The sequence below is a fragment of the Pteropus alecto genome, unplaced genomic scaffold (genome assembly GCF_000325575.1).
Source record: "Pteropus alecto unplaced genomic scaffold, ASM32557v1 scaffold146, whole genome shotgun sequence".
NCBI classification, from domain to species: domain Eukaryota; kingdom Metazoa; phylum Chordata; class Mammalia; order Chiroptera; family Pteropodidae; genus Pteropus; species Pteropus alecto.
Window position 1 is genome coordinate 34,067,549 of NW_006442107.1, and position 19,101 is coordinate 34,086,649.

At 34.0% G+C, this 19,101-nt stretch overlaps 1 protein-coding gene across 6 annotated transcripts in view; it reads right to left on the reverse strand.

Moving 5' to 3' along the window:
• The window catches only part of PIEZO2 (piezo type mechanosensitive ion channel component 2), a 378,661-nt gene that overhangs the window by 230,984 nt on the left and 128,576 nt on the right, over positions 1-19,101 (reverse strand). For all 6 annotated transcript variants that reach the window (XM_015595755.2, XM_015595756.2, XM_015595757.2 and 3 more), the window contains exon 3: positions 14,162-14,287. In XM_015595755.2, coding sequence (XP_015451241.1) covers positions 14,162-14,287 — 126 coding nt within the window. The remainder of the gene's footprint in view (positions 1-14,161; positions 14,288-19,101) is intronic.

Here is a 19,101-nt window from a genome sequence, read left to right on the forward strand (position 1 = left end):
GTCCAAGAACCTAAGACAAAAGACTATAATAATTATATTAGCAAGATCATAAACTCTTTATATCATGGGGTTATTCTGATCCCCCAAATTGCAACTGAATTAGAATTCTTTCCAGATGCTCTGTTCAATGAAAGAGTCTCAAAAGAATTGTGAAAGAATGCTATCCCAAGCTGTTTATAGTAAGTAAAATATGCAATAATTGCCTTTCTGCATATCTATCAGGCATCTCTTCTCTGCTCACTCAACTTTTCCTTGGGACTTTCCCCTCCTGATCCCCAGAGTATCTTCTTTCCATGCATTCTCAATTTTCCCACAGTGCTCCTGTGAGTGGAGAAATGTCAAGACTGGGAGTCTAGAAGCTGCACACAGGATTCATTCCTTGCTCCTCTGTTTGGGATTCATGGTTAATTTTTATCAAATTTATGCAGTTCTGATGGCTTCTCTGCAATCTTGCCATCAGTTCAGGTGACCTTATTTTATGTTGTTCTAGAACCAGACTCCTCCTGCTTCATCTAGCTGTGCTACATTTCCCTTCCTTCTGCTACCTTTCTTCTTTCCATAGACACACTTTCGGTAGTTACCCGGAGATATAGTATCAACTCAATTTTGGACTTATAATTCCATTCTCAATATATGTCAGTCACTGAAGCTCTTTAAATGGAAGAACCCTTTCTAGTGATCACATTCTATGAATACATGTTAGTAATGTAAGAGATTACTTTCCTCACTAAGCTATACACTGATAGCTACTTGTTGTAACAATCAGTAAAGCTCCGTTCTATCATGAAATGCATACACCTGTATCTTCTAGGAACTCTAAAATATTAGAATTGTTCTGGGGCTATAAACGTCAGAAGCGTTTCTCCAATTAAAATTAAAAATAAATATACATAGAAAGAATCAGTTTACTGTGAGATAACTGGACAGCTCTTAAGATAGTAGCATTTCTCTACAGCTAAAAGCAACATTCTTGTATTTCTTCCTAGAGTCTAATTGAAGAATTTCACTAAATACATATCAAATTTAAAGTCAAGATCTTGACCAGATGCATAATGTCTAGAAAAAGTCAAAGTGGTTTTCCATGTTAAACTATATAGCAATAGGAAAAAAAATAATTTCTTTTCTACATTTATATCTTCTCTTTCCCACAAATAGCAGTACCGATTCCTTCTAACATAATTCATGAAAGAATGACAGGTAAAAACATCTAGAAATTAAAGGTGAGCCGAGTCCAAAAATACATGATATAATATTACCTTTACCAAAAGCCCAAAAGCTATTTCTCCATTTTATGATTTTGTACTGAGACATACACATAGTTATGTCTTACGCTGAAGTGAAGATGACTGAGCATATCAATAGATGCCAGTTCAGGCTATTATCATCTGCATTTTGAAGTCCTCTGAGAGTTCTATTTTCTATTTGTAGTCTGTTTTTTTCAGACTTATCTAGAATCTTCTCCAAATGAAACCTCAAGTTAGTCATTTTGGGAGAAAAATCCACTTTTTAATGCTTCTATGAAAAATAAACTCCAGATGAATTAAGACAACAACAAAAAATAGAGTACAATACATATCCACGTTGTAAATTTACAGCATTGAAGCAATAACAAAAAATAGAAATGATGGATTATAATAATAACAATGAAAAAACGCAATGTAATAAAAATGACAAAAATCAATTTTAAAAATCAATCTTGTGAAATATATTTACAAAGTATATGATGAGCAATTATATGAGTAAGTTTTCCAAAAAATAAATACTAAACATAATGAAAAATGAGAAATAATTGTTTGCTTTTACCAATTATTTTTAGAAAAAGCATTCAGTTGCTTAAAATCTATTAAAACTTAAAAGTGCTTTATTTAAATGCTGATGAGATTTCAGTGAATATAGTATACTTTTTTATTCTTGTTTGTTGTTATTGGGATGAAATTCACATACCATGTAATTAACTATCTGAAAATGAACAATTCAGTGGCATTTAATATATCCACAATGTTATACAACCACCAACTCTGTCTAGTTCCAAAACATTTTATCACCCAAGAAGAATATCCTATATTCATTAAATAGTCACACACACACATAATTCCACCCCCACCCCCTCCCAAATCCTGCACGTGGGAGGAACAAGAAGCCCCTCCAGTCAGTGGCCCCCCATAAGTGAGTTATGTCTCTTAAAGAGAAATGCTTCAAATTTATGTTTATATTTAGACTATAGATGAAATTAAAATTATTTGCATTATATGTGTGTGACTTATAATTTGTGTGTGTGTGTGTGTGTGTATTTATTTATTTATTTATTTATTTATTTATTTATTTATTTATCACATTTTATTTAACCATTCATCCTTTAATGGATATTTGGGTTGTTTCCACCTTTTGGCTTTTGTGAATAATTCTCCTGTGAACATCTGTAAGTATCTGTTTGAACACTTGATTTCAATTTTTTTGAGCATATATACCTAGGAGTAGAATTGCTGGATCATATGGTAGTTCTATGTTTAATATTTTGAAGAACCACAAAACCGTGTTCCAAAAGGCTGTACCATTTTACATTCCCACCAGCAGTGTGTGAGCATTCCAATTTCTCCATATCCTCTCCAACACTTGTTATTGTCTATCTTTTTAATTATAGCTATTCTAGTGGATGCGAGGTGGTATCTCATTGAGGTTTTGATTTGTATGACTCTAATGATGTTGAGCATTGTTATGTATTTATTGGCCATTTGTATATAAGAATGAAGCTATGAATGAAGATTTTTCTGAAGCCTCATGAGGCCCCAAGGTTTTGACTCCAATGATACATTTTTAAAATCTCTCTTTCTCTCTGTTTCTTTTTCTCTCTCTCTCTTTCTTTTCACCCATCCATCCATCCATCCATCCATCCATCCTTCCATCCACCCATCCATCCATCCATGCATGCATCTATCCATTCATCACCTATTTCTTTTTATAGGTGGTGTTCCAATAGGTATAAGCACACTGATGATGGTACAGTACAGAAAAAGGGAAAATAACATTCAAATTTTTTACCTAGTAAATCTACTCCTAGAAATTTATCCTAAACAAATAACAGATTTCCATGCATAAATGCTCACGACAACATTAAACAGCAAAAATCAAAACCAACTCCTCCCAAATAGGAAACATTCTTATATATTAACATGAGAGAAGATTATGCCAGAAATGAAATATCTATAAAGACTATATAGAAATGTGGAAACAAAAAACACATAGCAATAAAGAGTTCTAGTTTTTATCTAGGTGACCCAGGTTTGATGCCAGTAATAGGGACACAGTATAAGGATGTATAAGGTCCATGAGGGTAAGGATCCTTGATTTGTTCATTAAAGTATTCCAAATCTAAAACAGATTCTAATGTATTGCAAGTTATAAATAAATGTTTGCTGAATGGATATACATATGGATGAGCTAACAATTGCAGAATGTAAACCAAAAATGTATATGGCATGTGAAATATAATATGCAAAAATGAAAATATCCAACTAGGTCTGTCATTGACCTCTTGAATTCAATCCTTGTCCTTCTCAATGGAATTCATTATCTCCTGTTTCAATAAAATATACTGTCCTTCTCCAGCTCTGCAAACCAGAAACCTAGGGATCACTACCTCATTTCCTAATACTCTACTCCTAAGCCATTTATTCATCAAATCATTGATTCTTCCTTCTTGGTAGCCCTCCACCATCTTCACTTCTCTCCTCCATCATCACTGTCTTCTCATGGATTACTGTTGCAGCATACAAAACATTTTCCTGCTTCCAGCCTTGCCTATTTTCAATCCATTCTTCACACATATGGCCAGTGTGCATTTTTCTAAAGTTCAAATCTTAACATTTCTCTCTCCCTTGCTTAAGATTTGCCAAAGCATCCCCACTGCCCATAAGAAAAACTCATAGTTTTTAATATAGTTTGCATTAGAAGCCTTCAATAGTGACTACAGAGTAAATCATCAGGATAGCTTTTTAAAAAATACTAGTGACTAAGCCCCATCCCATAAACTCAGTTTCAGTTGATTTGGTGTGAAACCCAGGCATGGGTACTTTACAAAGCAACCTCACAGGTGATTCTATTATTCAACCAAAGTTAAAACCCATGGTTTCTATGGCCCTTTGTGCTACAACTTAACATTTTGTGTCCACTTTGGTTATGCCCAACCTCACATTCCAAGCTCCAGCCATACTGTCTTTCTTCTACCAGTTTTTCAACTGTGCTGTAATATCTCTTGCTTCTGAGTCTTTATACTTCCTTTGCTGTCAGTGGAGAATGGTCTTCTCACTCCCTTGGGAAAGATTACATATACTATTCCTTTGGGTTTCTGCTCTTCCATCACTTCCTCCAGGAGTCTTCCATCCCAGACTGAAATTGGTACCTATTTTGTATATTTCCACCATTCTTTGTCCATTCTCAACAACAGAGCTATATCAAACTCTATTACTGTTTTTCACCTATTTGTCTGCTACCACCTTCTACCAGTAGACTGTAAAGTCTATGAGATCAGGGCATGTGATGTTTGTTAGCTGCTGCATGCTAAGTACCTAACAGAGTGAATTCATACAGCAGGCATTTAATAAATAGTTATCAAATGAACAAATATGTGACAGAATTGTGAGATTCTAAATAATCTAAATTATTTAAAAATATTTTTCTTTGTAGTTGTTGTAGAATCTACTTTATGGAAAAACATTTTCAAAATGAACAATGTAAGATATAATCATCGTTATTATAATTTAAATATAACATTCTTTCAAATTTCTCAATTAAGTAAATGCAGAATATTTTTAAATATAAATATAATTTAAATTTAAATATAATTTAAATATAATATTCCTTCAAATCTCTCAATTAAAGAAATAAATGCAGAATAATATTTTTTGAGATGTATCTGTAAAAATAAACATGAGATTGCAATGCAAATATCAACCTACTGATTCTACAAAACTAAAAAGGAGGAAATTGGTGCATGCTCTATCCTACTTAGATTAATGTAGTTTATATATACATCACGGGTACTTTGATATTTATTATCATACTTTGGCAGTAGAAATGATGCAACCACTATGTGAGAAGTTTTGAAAATCATCCATCAAATCTTAATCCACTGCATTGCTTCTTAACAGTGGTTTCGGGCTCTTCAAGGCAGATTGCCCGTTTAAAAACTGGAGATTATGTACTAATTAACAATGCAAGGTAATGAAAGAAAATTATTTGAAAGCTTAATTATCAATGTGACACACATGTCTGCAAAGCAAATAATTTTTCAAAAAATAAATGATAAAGCAATTCGCAAAACGTAGGTCTATAAATATATTATAACATTTTATAGTAATATCTTCAATATTAATATTCTATATATATATATATTGCAACGGGAATCTCTGGAAATGTTTAAATGTCTCTAAAAATGAATATAAGAGAAATTATATTAGTAAGTTCTTTGTCAATCTTCTACATTCCCGAATATATTTTTAACACATGAAATCAAGAGGAATTTTCTAAATCCAAACTTCTGTTTATAAGAAATGGTTTTCGTTTATGAATCCACATACCTAAGCCCTAAAATTACATATCATTTTTTTTAAATGTGAAGAATACTAAACTTGTGTCATTCAATTAATATTTTCTGGAATGTCATGATTATAAATGGTCCAATTTTGCTGCCCCCATTATACCCTTGAAATGTCCTTCCATTTTACCATTTCTTTGAAATCATACAGCTATAGCTTTATGTTGTCTGTCTACAATTTTGAGGTTAAGTTTACTCCCATACCACACAGACTTGCCTTAGTGCTTTTATGGTAAATAATTTACACTAGAAATGCTGCATCATGAAATTGAGGTTAGGGAAATTGTTATTTAAGCAAACACAATCGATCTCAAATCATTTTAAATTTCCTGCACTCTGATTTATCTTACAGCAAGGATTGGTGTGCATGAGGTGGGGAGCAGATAAGCTGGAGAAGAATGGCATGACTATTTTTCATTTGTAGGATTTTCTTCCCTTCCATAATTATTAATGGGGAAAACTAGCCAAAGCACACCCTCCTCTCACAATACCCTTTCTCCTCTTCCTTCTTTGCTACTTCCAGCTTTGTCTTTTATATTTTCACTCCTAATTTCCCCAAATTCAAATGGAAATCTGAGTTTCCTTTAGCAAAGGAAATCAATACCAAGTTTCTTTATTTGATATATAATTTTTAAAGAGAAATAAAAACCCTCAAGTGAAAGTGTCATTCTCACATTTCCATATGAACTGAAAAGGGAAACAGTAACAATTATCAGAGTAAAATTTTCAGTAGGTACCTGAAGGGCAGAGAGAAGACGTTAGTACACTGTATTGTTCTCATTGATGGCTCAATGAGCTAAATGGTGAGGAGTCCACTGAAAATTGGTCACAAAACAAGAGTCATCCAATTTCACCTTTGTTGCATTTTTTTTTTTTTTTTTGCTGCTATTAATTCATTTGTTCATTCTTCAAACAATTTTTGGGCAGTATACTACACATGGGCCACTATGGTTTAGGTCCTCAGGTTACAAAACTAAATAAAACATGATAGTCCCTACCCTCGATCTGACTATTCTAATGAGAAATATATAAAATCGATGATTATAACTCAGCATGAAAAGTTTGATGACCAATGCTTAGAGTATTTGGAGAGCCAAAAGTCACTGGACTAGTCCACTCAAACCTCCTTGTGGGGGGTGAGGGAGGATGGTCAGCACTCAAGGATGAGTCCAGTGAAGGAAGAAGAGATGGGTGGTGTGGGTAAGAACATTCTCCCAGAGGAATAACAAGAGCAAAATATGGGCAGAAAATAGGAAGATTGTAGGATTTAGGAGTGGGAAGCAAAGACGACAACCATGGAACAGAGAGGAATCATGCTGGTGAGGTCGTCTTCCCACATTCTCTGTACCTCTTCTTTCCCTCCTAGATGAGCCCACTGACCTGCACACACCAACCACAGGAAGCCAGCACCCTTCTTGGTGATGTTGCAAGCTATTGTCACATTTCTCGCCTTTTTATCTAATCAGAACTTAACTCTTCTGTGGCTGCTCATTTTATCCACAACTATGATGTGGAATTGAGACAGTATAAATACACTATACCTGGCCCATATTGGGAAATGATGCACTGAAGCTATTATCATTACTGATTTAGAGCAAAACTTAGAGACAAAAATATGTTATAGAAAAAACAACAACAAACAAACAAGAAGCTGGTGTGAGCTATGGTGAGGCAGAGCGAGAGTGAAGGAGACCCACTGGAGTGCTTGATCTGTGTCAGGAACTATAAACATTTTACTTCATTTAAGAATGAGATTAATGGGACATATGATAAAGGAAGTGGCTCTACACATAGGTAGAATCAAAATTGCAAAAAAAGATGGGGACACATCTGCTTTAAAAGAATTAGAAGTAGGATTTCTCTCTTCTCCCTTCTGATTTATTTCTAGATTTCTGTCTTTGGTATCACTGATCCTTTCCTCCATTTGGTCAACCCTATTTTCCAAGCTTGCTATTCCATTTTTCAACTCTTGCAGTGTGTTCTTCATCTCCAGAAGTTCTATTTGGTTCCTTTTGAGGGTTTCGATCGCCTTGCTCTGCTCATCTAGTTGTTTTTTTCAATTCCTGAAATTGTTGATTTGAGTTGTTTTGGATTTCATTGAGTTTTTTCAGAAGTACCATCTTGAATTCTCTGTCATTTAAGTTGCATATTTCTATGTCTGTAAGCTTATTTTCTGGAGATTTTTCTCTTTTTTTCTGAGATGACTTGTCACCTTGGTTGTTCATGGTGTTTAATGGACTAATTCTCTGCCTGGGCGTTAATGGAAGTGTATTCCGTTGTTTTTCCAGAAAGATTTATTATATAAATCTTTCTAGTCTGCTGCAAAGAAGGCACTTTTCTTTTGGTTTCCAGTAGGTGGCGTCTAAGTCTCTTGGATCCCTGTTTATATAAAGCCTAAAAGTCTTTTTGTTTGTTTGTTTTCTGGTAGATATTTAATCACACTTGCTACTCTCGGTTTCAGTCCCTGTCAGTGTTAGCAACAGTTTCGATAGCGTTTGCTCAGATTCTCCTTGGGCTCCGCAGTGATGAGTCTCAGAGAGTATGGGAGGAGGGGCCCTCTGGGTTGGGAGTTGGGGGCTGCAGTTCTGCCTCGGTTTTGCAGCCGGGGCTGGTAAAAATCAACTGTTGTTTCTCTGTGGTCCTGTCCCGCTTCTCTACGTTCTGCCCTGATGACTGGGCCCTGCTGCCAGCTGCTAGACATTCAGGCTGATCAGGGAGGTTGCCACACCCTCCCCCTCCTCCTACAAGGAGCAGCTTCTTTATTTCTCCTAGTCTACCACCTGACACCTGGGGTTCTGACCTGTTGTAGCTCTTATGTGCAGATTCCACGCTCAGATGTGCTAGTGTGCAGTTTGAGTGTTTTCTGTTGAGTTTTAGATGTTCAGCTTATTGTTGTTTCAGGGGAAGAGATCTGAGGATGTCTCTCATTCCACCATGTTTCCTCAATCTTCTTGCCTTTTTTTAATCAAAAGGTGTATATATGATCTGGATGCTTTTAGACTGTTGTAATTAAAGAAAAATTAGACTGGTGTCCTCATCCTTGAACAGATGGCTAGAAGAATTACAAATTGGTCCAGGACGCTGTGGGGTTTTTTTTTTTTTTGGTTCATTTGTTTTTAAATTGTTGTATTGAGGGGCAATGTCTGCTTTCAGGAAGCTAGCAAGGGAGAGGAGAAGAACAGAGATGAGAAGAATCAAGAGTCTCCCAGATGCCACCTTGCAGAGCCTCAAAGCCAGCTTTCATAAAAAAGCAGGCAGTAGAAAGTGATTTCAAAAAACAACTCTTAAACAAGCATGGGGCTAGTTTCCTTTTATAGATTTTATCTCTCATTTCATAAATATTAACTCTTTCCTCCACAGTACTGTGTCAAATATGAAAAATAAAAATGAATGCCCTTAGTTTATGTAATTATTTTTATAAGGATGGACCCACCAGGTGACTGCATCTCGGGGTCCATTTCCAATTAACATGATTAATGATGAGCAAAGCATGGGATAAATTTCTGTCTACATGTGCTAAGAGATAAACCACTGCCACTTGAAAGCAGAGCATCTACCAGAGTGACTCACTCCTTGCATCTACCTCACAATTACTGAGATGGGGTGCTGAACCACCCTTAGTCTTCTTGTCACAGGGACTTAGCATTGAGAGCTTCATATGTTTTGAAGATAGGAAAGCACCAGGATTAAGTACTATTTATGCCTATAACCTCTTCTTGGTCAAGAGGCTTCTGGGCTGAGTTCCCTGTGCTCTTAGAATGAGAAAAATTGGAATTCTAGATGCTCCTCCCCATAAGGGAAAGAAAGCAGATCTGACAGGTGTGACCCTCAGAGGGAAACTAATCTAACTATGAATGCTGCAAATAAATAAAAGAAATATTCAACTTATCATAAAGACAAAAATATCCAAACAAGAGAAAATCATGGACTAAATATCAGAAAATCCTATTTAAGTCCTATGGAACTATACTAATACAAAATCCTAGGAGGTATAATGGAATTAACAATCCTAAATAAGTTCCACACAGAGGAGAAAAGAGTGGAAAGTCAGTGCTCAGATCCCAGCTCAAAAATGTGGGGGCTTTAGGCAGCTCATTTGCTCTCTCAAAGCCTGTTTCCTCATCACTGTCCTCAATGCTACCCTCATCCATCATCACCTTCATCTTTTCCTCAATGTAACATGAAGACTGGGCACTGCATCTATACAAAAGAAAGGTGCCTCCCTGGCAAAGAAAGATTATAAAAAGGCACAGCACTGCAGGAGCAAGTCTTGGCCTCTTCATAGGAATAAAATGAATCCCCTGTCTCCAGCTGGATCTAGCCCGGAAGAGGGTGTTCAGCCTGGTGATCAATGTCTAGGCCAGCTCGCAGCTCCCACTCACTTCCTCAGGCCTGTGGGCAGTAGTGCACGGCTGTCCATCTGCACAGCCCTAACTACTCTAAAGTCTTGTTTAAAAAATGGAAAGGGATCATGTATATGGAGTTCTCCACTTAAAAAATATTGGAGCCAATTTGTAACTTGAAAAAAGTAGTCATTAATTGGAAAAGGAATATAATGATCCCTGGGGCCCTGCAGTTAGTAGGTGCTCTACAAATAGTAGCTATTATCACCACAAATTTTTCCTTTATAGTTTTGTACTCAGAAGTTTCTTTCAATCAATGCTTTGGCACAGCACAAGAATCCAGACTGGCCTTGAAATTTCACTCACATTGCCACACATCCACCAATGAGTCAAACAAACTACTTCTATGGAATCTGTAATGACATAATTGAAACCGGGTCTACATTTATTTAAATAGTGTAGTTTTGATGGAATGAAAATATTTTAGTAAGCGGCACAACACATGTTTGAGGAAAATTTACAGAGGTTCCCCCAGCCCCATCGATTTCCTCACTTACCTATAAGAGCACCGTTTTGGAAATTAAAAAAAGAGAGAGAGAAAGAGGGAGAGGTGTAAGTTTCAGTTCTGCACAATGGCACCTTTAACAAACCTGCCAGCTAGTCAAAAACTAAATAGGCTGGTTTGAAAAAATCTTTACTACTGCCAGTTAATATTCACAGGGCTCTGGGGGAACAAGAACTTTCAATGACTCGATATTTATAAATGCTACTGTTGTCCCTCAAACATGTGTCTTAGATTCCTGAGGGATACTGAGATTTTTTTTTTTTTTTTTGCCGTAATAAGGATGAGGGTGTGTGAGTTTTAAATGGGGAGAGGAGTAGCGAGGAGAGCAAAATGAAACACATATAAACGAGCACTTGGTGATCTTGAATTTGAATACCACTTAAATATGATTGAGAAACCTGACCTGCCTGGGTTACTTCATTTTAATTTACCAATGTTTAAAACATAGAGAAAGCATTCAAAATGCACAGCATTGCTGGCCAAGACACTTTTTGTCTTTTTATTTGAAAATTTGCTACTTTATATCAACAGATGCCAAAAGAGGCTGAACTTCCAATATGGGATATCAAAATAGCTGAGTTTCTGTTTACAACTCTAATGGTGTAATCGAGACTCCAAATGCTCGAGAAACAATAACATTAGTGAGATGAAGTCAACTCTAAATTAAAAGTCACTGTTTCCATTACCCACTCTAACAGTATTTTCAGGATTTTATATAACTTGATCATTAAAAAATGCTCTAGGCTGAAAACCTGGTCTGTGTCAATCTTGGACTAAACTAGTTTTCAAAGCTCTGAAGTTTGTTTGCACTTCTCTTTTATCCCTTTTCAAGAATGTATTACTTCTAAATGCTGCACATGAAATTAAACCAAAAAAATCTGTAACACCCAATGAGCCAATGTTGTTGTATGCATCACTCACTTTTCAGAAGTTTATGACTTCTGTAAACTCACTTTCAAGGTGCCTTATGGCTGGAAGTAAAGAGCTCAAATTCCTTTTTTAACTCAATCATTAGCACATCCCCTCTCTGTCAGTTACTTCCTCAAAAATACCAGAATTTCACATTGTAATGTTAACTTTTGTAAAAATAAACTTCAAATTAGAATTCAACTTGGTAGAAAAAGTTTACTACTGTGATTTTATTAGATTGGCTCTTTGTGGAACAGAAGAGCTTTTATACAGGGATGTCAAAAAAGAAAAGGACAATACATTAGATTCGGACATGTTCGAGTTAAACTGCAGTGAGGAGTAAAAGTAGAGGACAATTGTGCATGAATCAAAATATCTCTGTGAGAGATGTGGAATAATCTTGGTATCTAGAAGCCCTCGGGAGAGGCAAATCTACCTCCCCAAGATTAGGTTGCAAGGAGTACTTAGGAAAAGGAATGTCAAGCCTGAGACAGCCTCTTCTTTACTACTGAGAAATGCAGACCTCTTCATGGTCATAATGTAAGACCCATCTAAAGTATCTAGGTAATTTGGATTCTTGCCTGAGAAGGAAGATACAAAGCAGAACAAACTTACACATGTGTTTGGGGGTGGCGGGTGGTTATCTGAAGTTTGTATGTCTTTCTGTCGATCTGTCTGTCTCCATCTATACCTTATAGTGGAGACTATACATAGAGTAAATACATTTACAAATCTGAAATGGAATATTGTTTTAACATTCCATATTACATATTTTTTTGGCCTTTGTAGAGTCGTGGAAAATCATCATTTTGAATAAAAATGGAAATACCTAGACTAGGATGAATTTCACTGCCTATCTAGATACCCTCCAGTATAGTCCTTTCTACAATATCACTCAGTATCAAAAATTATTTTTACAAATGGGCAAGATATACATTGATAAACTCAATTTTTAAAAATCTGATGAATTATAATATATCTGTGATTAAATACTCTCAGTGATGAAGAACTCATTATTCATGAAATAGCCTTTCATTCAGACATCACTTATGGTTCAAAAACCCTTCCTGGGGGTTGATCCTGGGAATGTCTTATTAAGAAATAGCCAAAAGATTTTTGATTGAGAAGCACTACAAAATAATCCTGAAATCACTTTTACTAAGTCCAAAAAATTTGAACCTGGCCAAATGTAATAAATACTCTTCATCATTACAACATAAGTTCCATTATTTAAATAAATGCTGTAGTTTGTCAAGTTTTTAAGAATAAAGTGACTTCTACCAAACATCATAGCTAAATCTTAATAATGAAATATGATTCAGCCTTGAAAAGGAATGAAGTACTAACATGGATGAAACTTGAAACATTATGCTAAGTGAAGGAAGCCAGACAAAAAAAGGTCACATATTGTATAATTCTATTTAGATGAATATCCAGAATATGTAAATCTAATAGAGGCAGGAAGTAAATTAGTGATTGCCTTGGGATGAGCAGAGAGGGAATGGGGAATAATGCATGTGCTCATGGGCATAGGGTCTCTTTTTGGAATGATGAAATGTTCTGGAATTAGATAGTGGTGATGATTGTATAACCTAAAAACCGCTGAATTAAATTCCTTAAATGGGATAATTTATGGTATATGAATTATATCTCAATTTAAAAAACAATAAATCTTAAATCGAAAATTATTTTGATAGGCATTACTATCCAAGGAACTCTGAACTTAATAAAATGACCAAAATGAATACTAACATTAGTTCTGTAAAGTTTAGCTCTCTAAAGTTACCCAGTAAAAGAGAGTGAATAATTTATGAATATGGTTATACTAAAGAATCTCTCACTATACTTATGTTAATACTCTTTGATCCATAAAAAATTTTGAACCCCTTTTTATTTTACAGGGAAGTGTAGGTTTACTTCAAACTACTTGTGCGTACACTTTTGAAACATTAGGAAATTTCAAATGCACAAATGGGTTTTTCAGAGAAAAATGGACAATTTTGAACTGTTATTATAGCCTATTTTATATCACAGGGTTTCTTAAGATTTAATTAAAACATGTGAATTGTATTCCATATACTTGAAATGCTTCTGTTTTTTCAAATGACAATCACACGTACTACAAAAGCTGAAGTAGAATTTATCTGATGGCAGATTAATTTTGGAAAGATGAAACTACCTAGATAAAACATATATGTACTGAATTTTTATGATTATAACTTCAACATATAATGTATATAAGACATTATTTTTCTTTGAATAGAAACAAAGAACTCCCTGTTTGAAAAAGAAACTATATGTGTCATTTTCCACAAAGACATATGAAACCTTACATTATGCTTTAGGATACGCTTTAGGTCATGGTTATATAATAGTATTCAACTTTTATATTCTTATTTGTCACGTTAGAAATTGTATATGTCTTGTCTCTTTAGCTGGAGTATAAGCTCCAGGGACCGTATGTAAATCTAGTTTTTTTTTTTTTTTTTTAGATTATTCTCAATGATAATGTTCTACATACAGATAGGGGCCTAATATCTAATACGCATTGAATATTCATTAATTAAGTTGCTCGCATTATCCAACTGTCCATAGTAAAGTTTCTTTATATGTGTTATATATTGAATTGTCAAATGACCAAAAATTGCCATGAATTTTATAATGTAATCAATAATTGTATAGATTTCTATTAACATTATGACACATAGCTTTATTGTGCACATGCATAATATGAAAAACATTAACACTTACAGTTGTAACCAGGTGCAATACGCTGTTGAGCTTCAAGACTAGCCAATGTGATATGAAAAATGATGTGCAGCAACAGGAAGGAAAGACTGGTGAAGCACAGAGACTTTAATAACCGTCCCGTGTGTCCTAGGGGATAAAAGCACAGAGATTGTGAGAGAACTTCATTCTGACCTTTGCACAGTTCCTCACAGAACACGTTTCTATATCATCTGTGACACAGACTGACTCAAAAGTACATGAAGTGTAACAATTACTCTTTTAATTGTTCATCCAAAGCTAAAAGCCATCTTATTCTCTTTGTAAAATTATACAATTAACATTGATTAAAAAATCAATGTAAAAGAAAGATGCTCTCCTATTTATCATATGTTACCATGAAAGGAAACCACAAATATCCCCTGGCCCAGAACATTTTATAAGGGCGTTCTACCAACTTTGTAAGAACAGATAATCCTTATCTAATAAAAGTAGTTCCAGAAAATAAAAAAAAGAAGTTTCCTAAAATATTTTATAAGGTTGAGTAACTTTAATTTCAAAATTAAGTAAGTCTAGGAAAGAAAAAGAAAGGAAATTATAAACCCATTTTACATATAAACATAGACAAAAATTATTTTAAAAGATATTTGCTAACCAACTGAAATAGCATACAAAAAATATAATACATCATAATAAGCTGTGATTTATTGCAGAAAAACAAGAGTGACTTAATATTAACAAATCTGTAAGTGTAAGTCACACACTAGAAGGCTGAATCGTGATTATCCCAATTGATACAGAAGAAGTACTTTATAAAGTTCAAAATCTATTCACTCTAAAAGAAAATAACACTCAGAAAACTGAGAATAGAAGGAAATACTCTTAATATGATAAAGAATTTATACCATAACTAAAGCAAACAGCTGTGTATGGTAGAATTTTAGACATAGCCTTTTAATGTCAGAGAATGATCAAGGGTACTTGATATCCTTGCCACTTAACATACCAGTGGGTGTACTGGCACATGTCATAAGATAAGAAAAAAAAATGAAAAGTTGTAATAACTGGAATTATTTGCAGACAATATGATCAAACAGAATTATTTGCAGATAATATTATCATCAATATAAAATGTCAACTGAATCCACAGACTAAATTAGAACAAATAGAAGAAAATGATTCAGACACAATATTATCTTACAGAAATCAATATATCTCCTCTACATGAACAGTAATCTAGTAAAAAACAAGATACGACTTAAAGTAGCAACCAAAACTATATTGTAATGATTTTGTCAATGTGTCAGTTGGCTAGTCTATATCCCCAGTTATTTAATAAAACACTAATCTAAATGTTGCTGTAAGTTTACAGATGTGATAGAAATCCATAATCAATCGACTTTAAGTAAAGATATTATTCTTCAAAAACTGGGCAGGCCTGATTCAATCAGTTGGAAGGCCTGAAAACCAAGCTGAAGAGAGAGGGGAGAGGGTTTGGAAAGAAATTCTGTCACATGTGGATAATAGCTTCAACCTGTGTCCATGCATTTCAGCTTGCCCAGCGATGATCCTTCCTTCCTGATAGCAGCCTACCTTATATATTTTGAACTTCTTTAGCCAGCTGACATAATCAATAGTGTAAGCCAAATTCCTACAGGTTGAACCCTGACTAATAAAAATATCTAAGAATTAACCTTAACAAAGAATGCATAAGACCTCTAAGGACAAAATTGTAAAAATAGTAAAACAAATAAGAAGACCTGAATAAATAAAGAGATTTGCCACATTTCCGAATGAGATGACTTAATACAATAAAAATGTCATTTTTTTTCCTCTAAATCTAGTCTACAAATTCAACATAATTTTAAATATAATGCCAGTAGAAACTTTCAGGCCTTCAATAAACATATTTGAAAATACATATGAAAAGATTTTTTTAGGAATTCAACAAACTTATTTTAAATTATATACTTGGAAGAATAAAACTCTATGAATTGCTAGGTCGATTTTGAAATTCTGAGACATGAGACCAAAAGTGGATGAGCTTTGCTATAAACCCATAAGTTAAAACAAAACAAACAAATAGTAACCAAGATTCCTTACATAGAGGGAAAAAATCTCAGAAAAGTTCAGAAAAGAACAATTTATTCATATAAACTTGATAAATGGCAAAGCTGACTCCAGAAGTCAAAAGGAAAGAATAAACTATTTAGCAAATGAAATATGAGATAATAACTTTGTACCTTTGCTGTAATGATTACCTTCTAAAACAAGACCCCAAAACATAAACTATAAGGCAAAATAAATGACGAATTTGACCTCAATACAACTTAAGATTCAACAAATGGCACTATAAAATTCACAAACAGGTGATTAGTTGGGATATTCAAAATGTACAAGAAATTAATGTTTAGAATAAAGAATGCCTGCATATCAACAAGAAGAAGGATACAATCCCAAATTACTTGACATACAAAGACCAGGAAAATATGACTGATTCTCAAGATAAAATTACCTAGATGAAATTACCTAGATGTAGGAATGACTAGAAAATGATTTTAAAACATCCATTATAACCACCTTCCCTGAGATAAAGGTAAACGATCTTGAAATGAATGAAAAGATCAAAGTTGTCAGTGGAGAAATTACAATAAATGAATAAATATAAAATTTTAGAATTGAAAAAATACAATATCTGAAATTTAAAATTCATTTGATGGGCTCAGTCGTAGAATAGAGATAATAAATGAATGAGTCAGTAAATTCGAAGAGACAAATAGAAATCATGTATGAATAACAAAGAACAAAAGACTGGGGGAAAAAGTCCTCAGAGACGTAAAGATTAAAAGATCTATCAATTATCACCAGAGTTATCAAAAGAGAGAGGCTGGTGCAAAAAAAAAGTTTAATAGCTAAAAATTCACCAAATTTGGCAAAGATATTATTCACACATTCAATAAGTTTAACAAACACATAATAACCAAAGGAATCTAAAGGTAAAGAAAAAATCCTGAAAACAGCAAGAAAAAATATGTATGCCCACATATTTTCATCACAGTGAAGACCAGAATACAGTGGAAAATCATCTGTAAAGTTATGAAAGAAAATAACTATAAGTCCAGAATTCTATAACCTGTGAACATGTCCTTCAGGAATGAAGGCAAAAATGACATTCTCAGTTGAATGAAAACTAAGAGTATTTGAAAGCAGGAGATTTGCTCTAAGAGAAATGCTGAAGTATGTTCTCTAGGCTGAAGGGAAATGGTACCAAAGGAAAATTTGGAACTTTAGTCCTGAAGAAAAGCAACAGAAGAGAAATGAATGGAAAGATGCTTGTTTTCACACACACACACACACACACACTCCTAATTACAGCTATGTTTCAATTAATTCATGACATTTCAAGAAATAATCTGAGTTTTTTGGGGTTTGGAAAATATGTCATGTATACAGAAATAATTGAGGGTACAATGTTGCCTATGTGTTTTGAGTACTCACTTTTATTTATACAAGAAATATGAATTATCTGAAGATATATCACCTGATAAAACAATCACTCATAATTAGAAATGTAAGAAAATGGGGGATATATTAAAAAGGATCAAATATATAAGTGCTAATTTGAGGTGATTTGCAAAAGTAACCCAGATAGCAAATTCACAAAATAGGCAATTTATGGCCAGAATGACATGGTACCAAACTGTCTATATAGTATTTTCCAATGATTATCACAATGCCAAAGCAGAAGAAATTTGATATAAATGGAAGGAATAAATAACAAGGAGAGGAAGTAGTTTTTTTCAATAAATTTAACTTGGGTTTTATTTTTCAATTTTTTTGGTAATATATTTATTCAAATAGAGCTTGAAAAAACTATCGTTGCTTCATAGACTGCATTCAAGAACTGGGTTTTAAACATAGGTATAAATCTAACTCCTCATTTATTATACTTTCAAAAGTAAATCAAAGGTTATTGCTTTAGCCAATGTTTCCGATTTTCTAGCTTTCAAGTGATTTTAAATGTGACATGCAAATGTGGAAGATCCTGGTTCTCACGATTGTATTAATATTTGTAAGCTAATTTGGAAATTTTCCACTTAAGAAGTAACCCTGTCTAAAATTCCAGCAATTCTTGAAGGAGAGCTCTGAGCCTTGTGGTAATTATCTTTTTGGTAAAAATATAACAGCAAAAGGTTTCATTGATATTGGCTTAAAGATAAGTTAATGAATCAAATTCAAATTCAGCATAAAGTGATATTTTGAAGAGTTTTATATATATTGTGAAGTCTTCTTCAGCTTACCCCCAAGATATCTTTATTACTTATGTACAACTTAATTATAAAAACCTAGAAGTACCATGTAGATAATATATCTGGCATTTTGGATAAAAAAATACCTTGGAGAGCAAGTATTTATATTTGAAGTGTTGCCCACATGTTATGTCCAGACAGAACAAATGAAAAGCAATTTGATACATAAAAATGAGGGTTTTCTTTTTAATTTATAATGAGGTTAAATAGAACTGAATAGAGTCTGCTAGGACTTCAAAATAAGCTAAGCAGTCAAGCTTTTAGGTTAAGTATGTGAAGTTGCTAATACTAACCATTTTGATTTACAAGAATGGGCATTTCAGTGGTATCAAACTAACACAAATGAAGAAAAGGTACATACTCATTGAGGTCATCATTCCAGCACTCCTCAAAACCCTCTTTTGGTAAAAAGAATGAATCACAGAGAGGCTTCTGGGAACACAAAAGCCAATGGAAGAATGAATGACTAGCTCATTTCCCCTAGATTTCTTCCCGCCTTCACAAATTGGACTTAAAGCTCCCACTGCGTGTCTCCAAGTGAAACTTGGACTTCCCTACTGCACCTTCACCTCTTAATCCTCCCTTGCAAAAGCTTAATTTTCTATGTCTAATTTTTTTTGGCATATTATTGGAGCCAAAAAAGTTTTTTTTCCC